The following is a 14,901-nucleotide window of genomic DNA, read 5'->3' on the forward strand; positions in this document are numbered from 1 at the left end:
GTTTCTGGAGGCCCTTGCACTACTCCCTCTCTCAGCACCTGCACCGCTTTCGGACGTCCCACTGCCCTTCTTTTACTTCCGCCACTTGCAGGGCCACTTCAGGCAGAAACGAACTCCGTGAAGTGGATCTGTGGACACGCCGCGCACTACTTGTTTGCTGAGGGCAAGAAAAGTAGCCTTGATTCTTGACAGTTCCTCAATGAACGCCATTGTTCAGTTGTCCGCAATCCAAAATACATACGATTTTTCTCGTTTCCTTTGCAGTGTCTTACTTAACACACCCGAGAGCTGGGGTGTTCCTCTTTCATGCTTAGAACCGATATATTCTATGATCATCGGAATGTTCTCGTAAAAACTACGTCTCAGTGAGCCTGACGTCTTGCTGCGCCCTCCTCATCGCGACGTAGGTTTTCTCGTATTCTCAGTGGTATTAATGTTAATTGAAGAAAAAGGGAAATAAATAAGTCAACTATTGACGTTCAATATACCTCTACTCCACGTTTCCTGCGCTTTCTTTGGTTCCTGGACGATGGGAACAGGCTAGACCTCGGGTTGCTACTCCCAACCCTCCCTTTGGGTGCTAGGAAGGTTCCTACCAATTAACAAAAAGGAAAAAAAGGTCATAAAGTACTTGCCCGCGAGAGACAAACGCCCTGGGTTCGAATCCCAGTCCGGCAAACAGTTTTAATCTATTAGGAAGTTTCATTACTAATGTAAATTACTGAATGTCACGTTATCTCTCGCCACGAGGTTGATTGTTAGCATCAGAACACGTTATTGGCACTAAAGTTTGCCCTTCACTCACAAGGTAAATATTGTATTATTGATTAACAGCAATTACACCCATAGATTTTACCAGTTACATAAATCCAGATTAAGAAGGTTTTAGATTCACTTCGTTACACACGCGTTCTGCACATACACCGTCCGAACTACGGTTCTCTCTAAACAGACACGGCGTCTGCGTGTTCTAGCTGGAGTAATAATACGACCCGTGTATCAGTGATGCTACAGTATGTGATCAAAAGTATCCGGACACCTGGCTGAAAATGACTTACAAGTTCGTGGTACCTCCCATCGGTAATGCTGCAATTCAATATGGTGTTGGCCCACCCTTAGCCTTGATGAGATCTTCCACTCTCGCAGGCATACGTTCAGTCAGGTGCTGGAAGGTTTCTTGGGGAATAGCAGCCCAATCTTCACGGAGTGGTGCACTGAGGAGAGGTATCAATACCGGTCGGTGAGGCCTGGCACGAAGTCGGCGTTCCAAAGGATCCCAAAGGTTTTCTATAGGATTCAGGTCAGAACTCTGTGCAGGCCAGTCCATTACAGGGATGACGTGTAACCTCTCCGCCAAAGGCCGTGCATTATGAACAGGTGTTCGATCGAGTTGAAAGATCCAATCGCCATCCTCGAATTGCTCTTCAACAGTGGGAAGCAGGAAGGGGCTTAAAACATCAATGTAGGCCTGTGCTGTGATAGTGCCAACCAAAACAACAAGGGTGCAAGCCCCCTCCATGGAAAACACGAACACACCATAACACCACCGCCGCCGCCACCGAATTTTTCTGTTGGCACTATATACGCTGGCAGATGATGTTCACCGGGCATTCGCCATACCCACATCTTGCCATCGGATCGCCACATTGTGTACAGTGATTCGTCACTCCACACAACGTTTTTTCACTGTTCAATCGTCCAATGTTTAGGCTCCTTACACTAAGCGAGGCGTCGTTTGGCATTTACCGGCGTGATGTGTGGCTTATGAACAGCCGCTCCACCGTGAAATCCAAGTTTTCTCACCTGCCGCCTAACTGTCATAGTACTTGCAGTGGATCCTGATGCAGTTTGGAATCCCTGTCTGATGTTCTGGATAGATATCTGCCTATTACACATTACGATCCTCTTCAACTGTCGGCGGTCTCTGTCTGTCAACAGACGATGTCGTCCTATACGCTTTTGTGCTGTACGTGTCCCTTCACGTTTCCACTTCACTATCACACCGGAAACAGTGGACCTAGGGATTTTTAGGAGTGTGTAAATCTCGCGTACAAACGTATGACACAAGTGACACCCAATCACCTGACCACGTTCGAAGTCCGTGAGTTCCGCGGAATTCCCCACTCTGCTCTCTTTCACGATGTCTAATGACTACTGAGGTCGCTGATATGGAGTACCTGGCAGTAGGTGGCAACACAATGTACCTAATACGAAAAACGTATGTTTATCGTGTATCCGGATACTTTTGTTCACATAGTGTATGTTATGCTTACAACACTACATCTCTAATCAGCATCCTTATTTTTCGACAGCAGTGTTATTTCAATAGAGCTGTCCACGCACATACACGATATATCTCCTCAGATCTTCAAGATGCTACTAGCTTCCTAAAGGAATAAAAGTTAGGGTGGTTTGTAGGTATGATCAGTTGCCACATGCATAGATTTCCACTGTAGGTGTAGTCTGCGTGAGGCAACGAAAGAATGGGCTACGGCTTTTCCACGCTTGTAACACCGGTTCGCGCCCGATCAACGAAATTGAGCAACGTTCTGCCTGGCTAGTATTTCGACGAATTATCTTTCGTTTTAAGGAGATGCGAGCCGTGGTTTCCAATCGATGGACTTGCACCAGGCCGTGGTGTCACACGAAATTTTTGTAAGGGAAAAATATCGAGTGTGTTGTACCATACAATGCAGTGTCTTTACAATCTTTGTGAAAACAATTTTATTAATTATGAAGACACTTCATTGGATAGTGCTGGCATATAGGACCCTAGATAGTGTTATAAAGCCCTTTGAAAGTTCTTATAACAGTAGTTCTGACGTATGCGACTCATAAACAGAGTGTATTTCTGATTATTATAGTTTGGTAATTTAAACTGTGCAGCCAGCCCCCAACATTTGAGTCAAGGTATCTAGTTTCTTAATGTCGGCGGCACTGCGCATGAGCGGCTTTCCCCGCAGGTCTCGGTTCAAATAGCGGCTGGTAGGCGCCGGCAACAAAAATGGTTCAAATGGCTCTAAGCACTATGGGACTTAGCATCTGATGTCATCAGTCCCCTACACTTAGAGCTGCTTAAGCTTAACTAACCTAAGGGCGTCAGACGCATCCATGCCCGGGGCAGGATTCGAGCCTGCGACCGTAGCGGCAGCGCGGTTCCAGACTGAAGCACCTAGAGCCGCTCGGCCACAGCGGCCGTCTGCGCCGGCAACTGCAACGCTTATCCAGTTTAAATAGAACCTTTAGTCTTTTGACTGTGAGCAAACAGAGACCTTATCGCATTTATTTGTCCGTTCCTTGGCATGGCTAGATTTCTGAGAAGTTCTTTTATTCCTTTGTATACAGCGAAGCACCTGAGGATGCAAATTTAATTTGCGAAACCGGTCGTGTTTTCCAATAAAGAATTCTAACAGTCGCAGCGGTGTTCTGTATGTAAATTATAAAACAGCTTGCACGTCAGAACTACTAAGAAAACGTTCCCTAACATTATAAGCTGACTTCAGAGACCATATGTTCCTTATCGAAATGTATTTTTTTTTTCATGTTCTCTACCTCCTGTATTAATTTGAACGCCCTGTATGTATATGAATTATCCGTTGACACAGAGTCACTTTTCTTACGAATGCTCTTCGCAGTACAAACGCTAAAGTATGGTATAATTTCATCCATGCTTCTGTCACTGTGCTCTTTTTAATGATAAGGGTGAAATTTCACTGCAGGTCTCTTCAGCGCAGTGATCATGGAGAGTGGAGTGGCAACGGCCCCCTGGGCAGTGACGGACAAACCCCGCGAGAGGGCGTACCGGATGGGGGAGGCGCTCGGCTTCCAGGCGCAGGGCGGCAACCACACTGACGAAGACGACGCGCGACTGGCCGCTCTCCTTCGTGCCGCAGATTACTCCATCCTCAACGGCCCCGACCTAATTGCACTCTCAGATTTCGTAAGCGAACCTGTTAATATTGTGTGATGTGTGTACTACAAACAGCTTGGTGGAATGATACAGTCAAGGCAGCCTGTAAAAGGAAAAAGAAGGCGTATCAAAAATGGCTACACACCAGAACCCAGGTAGACAGAGAAAGTTATGTTGAAGAAAGAAACAAAGCCAAACAGATAATTGCAGCATCCAAGAAGAAATCGTGGGAAGACTTTGGAAACAGGTTGGAGACTATGGGTCAAGCTGCTGGAAAACCATTCTGGAGTGTAATTAGCAGTCTTCGAAAGGGAGGTAAGAAGGAAATGACAAGTATTTTGGACAGGTCAGGAAAACTGCTGGTGAATCCTGTGGATGCCTTGGGAAGATGGAGGGAATATTTTGAAGAGTTGCTCAATGTAGGTGAAAATGCGATCAGTAATGTTTCAGATTTCGAGGTAGAATGGGATAGGAATGATGATGGAAATAGGATCACATTTGAGGAAGTGGAAAAAATGGTCAATAGATTGCAGTGCAATAAAGCGGCTGGGGTGGATGAAATTAAGTCGGAACTCATCAAATACAGTGGAATGTCAGGTCTTAAATGGCTACACAGGATAATTGAAATGGCCTGGGAGTCGGGACAAATTCCATCAGACTGGACAAAAGCAGTGATCACACCAATCTTTAAACATGGAAACAGAAAAGATTGTAACAACTACAGAGGTATCTCTTTAATCAGCGTTGTGGGTAAAATCTTCTCAGGTATTTTTGAAAGGAAAGTGCGAGTATTAGTTGAGGACCAATTGGATGAAAATCAGTGTGGGTTTAGGCCTCTTAGAGGTTGTCAGGACCAGATCTTTAGCTTACGGCAAATAATGGAGAAGTGTTATGAGTGGAACAGGGAATTGTATCTATGCTTTATAGATCTGGAAAAGGCATATGACCGGGTTCCTAGGAGGAAGTTATTGTCTGTTCTACAAGATTATGGAATACGAGGCAAACTTTTGCAAGCAATTAAATGTCTTTACATGGATAGTCAGGAAGCAGTTAGATTTGACGGTAAATTGAGTTCATGGTTCAGAGTAGTTTCAGGGGTAAGACAAGGCTGCAACCTGTCTCCACTGTTGTTCATATTATTCATGGATCATATGTTGAAAACAATAGACTGGCTGGGTGAGATTAAGATATGTGAACACAAAATAAGCAGTCTTGCATATGCGGATGACTTAGTTGTGATGGCAGATTCGATTGAAAGTTTGCAAAGTAATACTTCAGAGCTAGATCAGAAATGTAAGGACTATGGTATGAAGATTAGCATCTCCAAAACGAAAGTAATGTCAGTGGGAAATAAATATAAACGGATTGAGTGCCAAATAGGAGAATCAAAGTTAGAACAGGTGGACGGTTTCAAGTACTTAGGATGCATATTCTCACAGGATGGCAACATAGTGAAAGAACTGGAAGCGAGGTGTAGCAAAGCTAATGTAGTGAGCGCTCAGCTACGATCTACTCTCTTCTGCAAGAAGGAAGTCAGTACCAAGACTAAGTTATCTGTGCACCGTTCAATCTTTCGACCAACTTTGTTGTATGGGAGCGAAAGCTGGGTGGATTCAGGTTACCTTATCAACAAGGTTGAGGTTACGGATATGAAAGTTGCTAGGATGATTGCAGGTACTAGCAGATGGGAACAATGGCAGGAGGGTGTCCACAATGAGGAAATCAAAGAAAAACTGGGAATGAACTCTATAGATGTAGCAGTCAGGGCGAACAGGCTTAAATGGTGGGGTCATGTTACACGCATGGGAGAAGCAAGGTTACCCAAGAGACTCATGGATTCAGCAGTAGAGGGTAGGAGGAGTCGGGGCAGACCGAGGAGAAGGTACCTGGATTCGGTTAAGAATGATTTTGAAGTAATAGGTTTAACATCAGAAGAGGCATCAATGTTAGCACTGAATAGGGGATCATGGAGGAACTGTATAAGGGGGGCTATGCTCCAGACTGAACGCTGAAAGACATAATCAGTCTTAAATGATGATGATGATGGTGTGTACTACTTATCACAGTGCAAGTTAACATCCCATGTATGTTCGGGCTTACATGCGGTTCCTCTTCGTCGAAATGCCTTGGTTCAAACTCAATTTACTCCTTTACTTTGAATGTCACGGTCAGTAGCCTTGCACCAATGTGCTTTCTGATAAATAAACAAAGAATAAAATTAACTATTATGCACTACATTTTACAACAAATATTCTATTACATAATGATTCAATAAGGTGTCACGCTGTCATCGTTCAATGTGTTTTGTGTGGAGGAAATGATGATCTGATGCTTAACTGAAAATACTGATAATTTAAATTTACTATATCTTTTAAACAAATGAAGTTACTGAATTAATATTTAAACATGTGTCGCTTTAATGGTGCGCTTCTTCAAAACGTTCAGATTTTAGCATTCAGGTCTTTGTTACAAAACTTGTGAATTTCGCTTTAACTGTAAATCCTAAACTATTACAGATACGATCAATATTCAAGCTTTATTGGGATCACCATGAAAATTTATGGAGGATGGCAGATTAAAATTACTGTGGCTTGATTCACTGCATTACCACAGTATTAAACATTTTTCATAAATGTTTCCCTTTATGGCCGATCTTAGGTCCGCGATATTTAACACTGCTACGTCTCCCCAGCCACAAACGGCTTCAACTGGGTTTCCCTATGACGTAGGTTCTCGTCTGTCACACTCGCACACTACAGCGTTTTGCCTTCAATAGACGATAGACGTCTGTGATTTTCCCCATCTCGTGGTGAATCTGCGCCCTTTGTGGCACGCGACCCTGGACGAGAGGGTTAGGTTCACAGTTGCTGCAGGCTGCCATATATGAGAGCACAACGCTCGTTAACTCACAACAGGAAATAGTTTTGTTTTCCAATACGATTGAAATTTAATAGGAGAACCCCATTTATGCTACTGACTGTCGGTTCGTTCGCTACCAACGTCTACCTTGTTTTTCGTAGTTATTACTTTTTTGAAAATGTGCGTCCCTTTGATATTTCTCTCGAAGAGTTGAGACTCAGTGATGAAACTCATACTGTGCTCAGCGATGTATGGTTAAGGCTTTTTGCGGTGATACCGTCAGTCCAGCTCATGTTTGCAACTTGTTGAACTAACATTCTCACTTGCCAGTGGCTCCGATCAGTGCCAGTCATTTTATAGAGGAAGATAAACAATTTTCATTTCATGGCTGAAATTTCAGCTACGTCTGTTTGTGAAAGGACTGCTGTGGTTACTAAAGTTAACTACGGCATGCGATTCATCAATGATCATTGTCATAAATATACTCACAGACGTGTCGTGTACCCTAAGAGTTGTATGAGACACAATTGGCGAAGAAAAAAAGTATTTGCTGAATTCCAACAAGTAGGATTGATGAACCTAGCACTAACTTAAATACTACTTAATTTGGCAACGGAATGGGACAGTGTGTGGGAGACCTCAAATACTGGAATATAAATTCGCAGAGCAGATAGCAGCTTTCTAGTATACTCACAGAAAGAGAAATTTATAGAAAAAAATAGAACATGCAGTGATATCTGCATCTACATCTACGTGGTTACTCTGGAATTCACAATAAAGTGCCTGGCAGAGGGTTCAGTGAACCATCTTCATGCTGTCTCTCAACCGTTCAACTCTCGAACAGCACGCGGGAAAATCGAGCACTTAAATTTTACTGTGCGAGTCCTGATTTCTCTTATTTTATCGTAATGATCATTTCTCCCTATGTAGGTGGGTGCCAACAGAATGTCTTCGCAATCGGAGGGGAAAATTGGTGATTTAAATTTAATGAAAGAACCCGTCGCAACGAAAACGCCTTTGTTTGAACGATTGCCACTCCAATTCAGGTATCATGTCTGTGACACTATCTCCCCTATTTCGAGATAATACAAAACGAGCAGCCCTTCTTTGTACTTTTTCGATGTCATCCATCAGTCCCACCTGATGCGGATCCCACACCGCACAGCAGTACTCCAGAATAGGGCGGACAAGCGTAGTGTAAGCAGTCTCTTTGGTAGACCTGTTGCACCTTGTAAGTGTTCTGCCAGTGAATCGCAGTCTTTGGTTTGCTCTACCCACAATATTATCTATGTGATCGTTCCAATTTAGGGTGTTTGTAATTGTAATCCCTAAGTATTTAGTTGAATTTACAGCCCTCAGATTTGTGTGACTTATCGCCTAATCGAAATTTAGCGGATTTCTTTTAGTACTCATGTGAATAACTTCACACTTTTCTTTATTCAGGGTCAACTGCCACTTTTCGCACCATACAGATATCTTATCTAAATCATTTTGCAAGTCGTCTTGATCATCTGATGACTGTACAAGACGGTAAAAGACAGCATCATCTGCAAACAATCTGAGTCCGCTACTCAGATTGTCTCCTATGTAGTTAATATAGATCAGGAACAATAGAGGGCCAATAACACTTCCTTGGGGAAAGTCGGATATTACTTCTGTTTTACTCGATGACTTTCCTTCTATTACTACGAACTGTGACCTTTCTGACAGGAAATCACGAATCCAGTCGCACAACTGAGGCGATACTCCGTATGCACGCAGCTTGGTTAGAAGACGCTTGTGAGGAACGGTGTCGAAAGCCGTCTGGAAATGTAAAAATATGGAATCAATTTGACATCCCCTGTCGATAGCATTTATTACTTCGTGAGTATAAAGAGCTAGTTGTGTTTCACAAGATACAGTATTTTCTGAATCTGTGCTGACTATATGTCAATAAATCGTTTTCTTCGAGGTACTTCATAATGTTCGAATACAGTATATGTTCTAAAACCCTACTGCAAATCGACGTTAGTGATATAGGCCTGTAATTCAGCGGATTACCCCTACTTCCCTTTTAATAATTTCCATAACGAAATTCTGTCTCGAAATCTGGCAGAAAACCCAAAGAGATTCTGGTCGTACACGTAGCACACCAGTGGCAAGACGCAATCAATGCCTTCACTGCGCGATAACAACGGTGAAGTCACTGATGACAGTGCCACTAAAGCAAAGTTATTAAACACGGTTTTCCGAAACTCCTTCACCAAAGAAGACGAACTAAATAATCCTGAACTCCAATCCATAACAACTGCCAAGATGAGAAACATAGAAGTAGATATCCTCGGTGTAACAAAGCAGCTTAAATCACTAGGCCTCCGGTCCAGATTGTATACCAGTCAGGTTCCTCTCAGAGTATGCTGACAAAATAGCTCCATATTTAGCAATTATATACAACCACTCGCTCACAGGAAGATCCGTACCTAAAGACTGGAAAATTTCTCAAGTCCCACCAATACCCAAAAAGGGAAGTAGGGGTAATCCGCTGAATTACAGGCCTATATCACTAACGTCGATTTGCAGTAGGGTTTTAGAACATATACTGTATTCGAACATTATGAAGTACCTCGAAGAAAACGATTTATTGACATATAGTCAGCACATGCGCTATATGTCTAAATTCTGTAAAACTTTGCCAATTTTGGGGATTTTGCGTTCTTTTAAATTTGGCATGCTTTTCTCGTTGCTTCTGCGACAACGACCTGACCCGTTTTGTGTACCATGGGGGATCAGTACCATCACTTATTAATTTATGTGGTAGACATCTCTATACCATCACTTTCAAAACATTCCACAACTTTTCTGCACTTATATAACCAGATAGAAAGGAGTGAAGACTGTCTCTGAAAAAGGCGTTAAGAGCATTTTTATCAGCTTTTTTTAAATAGACATACTTCGCGTTTCTTTTTGATGGTTGTAGGTATTACGGTATTCAGCCTAGCAGCAACTGCCTTGTGGTTGCTAATCTCTGTATTCGTCACAACACTCACTGTCCAGGATTATTTGTTGCTAAAAAGTCAAGTATGCTTTCGCAACCATTTACGCTTCGAGTGGGCTCATGGACTAATTGTTCAAAATAATTTTATGGTTCATTTCTGAATAAACAGCTTATTTTTGGCCTTTGAAGCTGTGGAAGTACTAAGGTTCTGCGTTATAATCCTGTTACAATTGACAATAATAAAAGGTGTGATTGATGCGAAGTTCTCTGCGTTCAAACTCTGCTCTGAAAACGCGTACATTTGTTAATGGTCTTACATTCTATAAAGCGTGTTAAAAAACGATACTTACAGTCTTTGAGCAGTTGTAGAAGGCGTCATGAGGAAGAAATTGAGGATAGGAGCCCGCCTCCGGAAACGTCATTCAAAGACGCTACAAAGCGTCGACGTTACAGGCGCCAGCTCCTGCTAAAAGGCCGCTCTTTCGGCAGGAAATGTGACTTTGTACACTGATGGACGGTAGACGGAAAGTCACATGTTGTTTGTTATACAGTGATTACCACCATAGACAGTAGAGAAGGAAAGAGCTGGCTGCTGCACAGACAGACTTGGTCCCCTATGAAGGCGATGCTCTACTGCTTTCGTGGATGACGGTTTCGGACTCGGATTCCCATCCACAGTTTACTTTTCTCTTCCAAACCCTCCCAAATCTCCAATGTTCTTGAGTATACAGGAGAAAAATAAACTGTGGATGGAAACCCGCGCCCGAAACATCATCCACCGAGATAGTAGAGCATCGCATTGATAGAAGACAAGGCCTACCTACGCAGTAGCCAGCTCCATCTGCTCCATTAGCGGTGGTGGTAGTCAGTCGCAATCACTGTATGACAAACAACACTGCGACACGTGTTCCGCTTACGGTCCGTCAGCGCACAGAGTCACGTTTGCTGTCGGAGAGGCGGCCTAGCAGCAGGCGCCAGCTCCGATAACTCCGACACTCCGTAGCGTCGTTAGACGACGTTTCGGACGCGGGTTTCTATTCTCAACTTGTTCCTCTAGGCATCCTTTACAACCGCTCGAAGTTTCTCGGTGGCGTTTTGTTACACCCTGTCTAGTGCTCTGGTTTGGCTCCGGTAATGTGAACTTCAAAAGTGCTACCAATACAGAGAAGCGAATGAAAAGAGAAGTTTTAGATGGTCTTTGGCAAGAAGCATCCAAATGTGTGGTGAAAGAACCTTCCAAGATGCTCAGAGATATTTTATTTTGCTTTCAAAGAGAAAGTATCTAGAGATTTTTGCTATTTATGTTATTGTAAAGAAAATGTCCTCCGTTAACATTTAGACTGACAGTTATGGGCTATAATTAGGTAACACGTCGATTTATGATGTACAGGGTGATTCAAAAAGAATACCACAACTTTAGGAATTTAAAACTCTGCATCGACAAAAGGCAGAGCTAAGCACTATCTGTCGGCGAATTAAGGGAGCTATAAAGGTTCATTTAGTTGTACATTTGTTCGCTTGAGGCGCTGTTGACTAGGCGTCAGCGTCAGTTGATGCTAAGATGGCTACTGTAACTGGACTACAGTATCTGGAGATGTTAGAGAATTGGCTGTTCCCTCAGCTCGAACAAGAAGCACAACAATTCATATTTCAGCAGGATGAAGCGCCACCACATTGGCACTTATCTGTCCGTAACTACCTGAACGTCAACTACCCGAGGCGATGGATCGGCCGCCAGGCAGTCCGTGACAGAGCACTTCATCACTGGCCTCCAAGAAGCCCTGATCTTACCCCCTGCGATTTTTTCTTATGGGGGTATGTTACGGATATGGTGTTTCGGCCACCTCTCCCAGCCACCATTGATGATTTGAAACGAGAAATATCAGCAGTTATCCAAACTGTTACGCCTGATATGCTACAGAGAGTGTGGAACGAGTTGGAGTATCGGGTTGATATTGCTCTAGTGTCTGGAGGGGGGCATATTGAACATCTCTGAACTTGTTTTTGAGTGAAAAAAAACCTTTTTAAATACTCTTTGTAATGATGTATAACAGAAGGTTATATTATGTTTCTTTCATTAAATACACATTTTTAAAGTTGTGGTATTCTTTTTGAATCACCCTGTACTTTGATAGCGCTCCGGCACAAAGAGCAGCATATCGTTGTTCCAGCACTGCAAGCATAAAACGTTAGTATGCAGGGTAGCCGACACCGTGGGCACTCCAGCGCTCGCGCACTCTCCCGAGTTTTTTTGGGGTGCTCAGCACCCACACAAAATGCGAAGGAAAGTAGAAATGAATAAATAAGAAAACAGAAAAATTCGGGAAAAATTCGAAGCTCTCAATTTTGCCAATTCTGCTGTCATGCTCTGGCGTTGGCCTACGTAAGCACAGCCTAGTGCTTCTCAGCAGTCCTCAAGAAACAACTGACAAGTATATTAGAACAAATAAGCCGTCGGTCACACATATTAAGTCAAAACTGACCAGGTTTCTACGCTACTATGAGCGTCGTCTTCAGAATTAAACTAACTGTTCTAAAACGTAATAGGTATATAAGACATTAATAAACTAAAGTGTGTACTGACTGGAAAGAGATGCAGTACTTACAAGTCACATTCTAAAAAAAAATCTAAGCCGGAAAGAAGACGTCATGAAAAGTTGTAAATAAGATAACATGGCGAGCCGCTAAAGGCTGCTCGTACCTGAGTGAACAAGGGTTGCATATAGATTGTGAATTACTTTTTGTATTAATTAATTAGTGTGGAAAAAGAACCTAATAAAAAGTAGTCTGTTTACCTTTGTCAAGCGTTACCCATTCAAAGATACTGAAACGGGATTTTCAGGAGGTTTAGTTTCAAAATTTGTGAACTGTGATTTAGAGCACCCACACTGATTTTCAACCTGTGGCCATGTTCGTATGTTAAATAGGAACAGTACACAGAAAATATGTTTCAGACTACACAGCTTCTTTCCTCATTTGTACTGCTATAGGCAGAAAACTATAGGCCGAACACTTTCTATGTGTACATGTTACGAAGAGCTTTGCTAACAAACCATAAGGAAAGAACGTAAATAGTCATTAGCGTACGTAACTAAATTATTTGTGACGACCAAGACGGGAGCTAGAAAAGGGACACTTCCATACAATGCAGATAAACGTTACTTGACACAGTTATAAAAATACGAGCACCATGAAGTCTGATTACAGCATCGTGCAAGTGTTAGCAAACAAATATTGACCACTGGAAAGATATTTCTTTATTAGTGTTGTAAGTCATCTCTTTTTCAGTAACGTGATATAGGTATAAGCTATTTTCTTCTCATTTCATATTAGAAAATTTGTTATTCGGATTCTACATACTTAGGCGAATCGTTCTTATGTTGGGCAACGATCTTTTGCACTAACAGGGACCATTCCACCAGTAGGCTCTGTCGGATTTGATGTCCGACGCATCACACTGAATACCGTGATCTGTGTAGGCTAGACTTCAACCTAGGTAGTTGGCTCCTAACACTGGGCGATGGCGACGGTAGGACCTCTGGACCAAGCGCATCGGCTCAGTTGCTCACCTTTCTTGACTGCTGCGTACGAGGTATCGGTAACTCAAAACAATGCATATCTGTGGTGAAACGGTCAGCAGGGGAGACGGCCTTGCCAAACTTTCGCCTTCAGCGGCCTGTGCCTTCACAGTGATGCTCCAAAAGAAATGAATGCTTTAATCAGTTTACAGCATCTTTTTGCACGACAGAACGTAAACATGAAAATATTGTAAGGGACAGTCAGATGAAAACGAGACAGATTATAAAACGAGTGTAGGGCGGTCGTTGGAAAATCAGGTAGGTGTCTGTATAGAAGTGCCCTCTATTCGGAATCAGAAAAGAACAGCGTGTACATTCATCGATCACTAGTCGTCTGTTATACGTGCTCGACGTGAAGTCAACCAGTCGCGTGTGCGTCGGATTTCATTATGAAGCTTCGAAAGAGCAACAGCGAGTTGTAGTTCGGTTTTTGACTGCAGAAGGAGTATCAGGAAGTGAAATTCATGTCTAAATGTCTGTTGCATATGGCGATCACAGTATGTCACGTGAGCGTGTGTTTGCCTGGAATAAACGATTTCGAAAATGTGTGGTATCATTGAAAGTTAGCAGTCGACCAGGGCAGGCACATCGTGTCATTACCCCTCATGTCGTTGCCGCGGTGGTTACTGCCGTCAGAAAAGACCGACTGCGGACATGTTGGACATTAGTTACGGTACCGCACGCGCTATCACAACAGTCGATTTCCTACAGCCTGACGGAGGAACAGAAGTTAAACAGAGTGTCGACATCGCTGCAGCAAATGGAACGATATCTCGATGAGGAATATCGTTTCCTGTCACGTACTGTCATGGAAGATGAAACATTGTGTCGTCATTTCTCTGACTACAAGGGACTGCTGCTCTTCGATTGTCTCGAACTCGGCGCCACGGTTAACGTCGGTACTTGTATGCCTGGCAAACCTTGATGCTCAACATCACGTCCAAACTCCTAGAAATGTTGATGATCGGCGCCATACTGTTGCAGAGTTATGCCCGCCCACATATTGGCAAGGTTGTTTGGATTATGCCGGCCGAAGTGGCCGTGCGGTTCTAGGCGCTGCAGTCTGGAACCGCGAGACCGCTACGATCGCAGGTTCGAATCCTGCCTCTGGCATCGATGTGTGTGATGTCCTTAGGTTAGTTAGGTTTAACTAGTTCTAAGTTCTAGGGGGCTAATGACCTCAGAAGTTGAGTCCCATAGTGCTCAGAGCCATTTGAACCATTTTTTCGATTACGTTGCAGGAGTTTCGCTGGGAAGCCATTACACATCCTCTATACAGTCCTGATCTTTCCGTATGCGATTTCCATTTTTCGGGAGCTAAAGAACAACATTAGCGCCCGTTTTAGTCCACGAGCGGAAGATGAATAAACTGCGAGCGCACAAGCCTATTACATAATGGCGCTCTTGATATATTGTTGTCAGGACGACTAGATCATCCGACCACGCCGATTGGTTCGACGCCCGCTTGATAATAGGACAGATAAATCGTAATAATGAGCACTGAAAGACCTAAGTCGAAACAAGGCTCCGGGAGTAGACAACATTCCACTAGAACTACTGACAGCCTTGGGAGAGCCAGG

The 14,901-nt window shown here is 43.3% G+C and overlaps 1 protein-coding gene across 1 annotated transcript in view; it reads left to right on the forward strand.

The window, feature by feature from the left end:
- Positions 1-14,901, forward strand: part of LOC126094741 (cholinesterase 1-like) — a 127,220-nt gene that overhangs the window by 63,339 nt on the left and 48,980 nt on the right. Inside the window, exon 5 of the mRNA XM_049909289.1 lies at positions 3,720-3,940. Within this exon, the coding sequence (XP_049765246.1) occupies positions 3,720-3,940 (221 nt within the window). The remainder of the gene's footprint in view (positions 1-3,719; positions 3,941-14,901) is intronic.

The sequence above is a fragment of the Schistocerca cancellata genome, chromosome 8 (genome assembly GCF_023864275.1).
Source record: "Schistocerca cancellata isolate TAMUIC-IGC-003103 chromosome 8, iqSchCanc2.1, whole genome shotgun sequence".
Taxonomy (NCBI): Eukaryota; Metazoa; Arthropoda; class Insecta; order Orthoptera; family Acrididae; genus Schistocerca; species Schistocerca cancellata.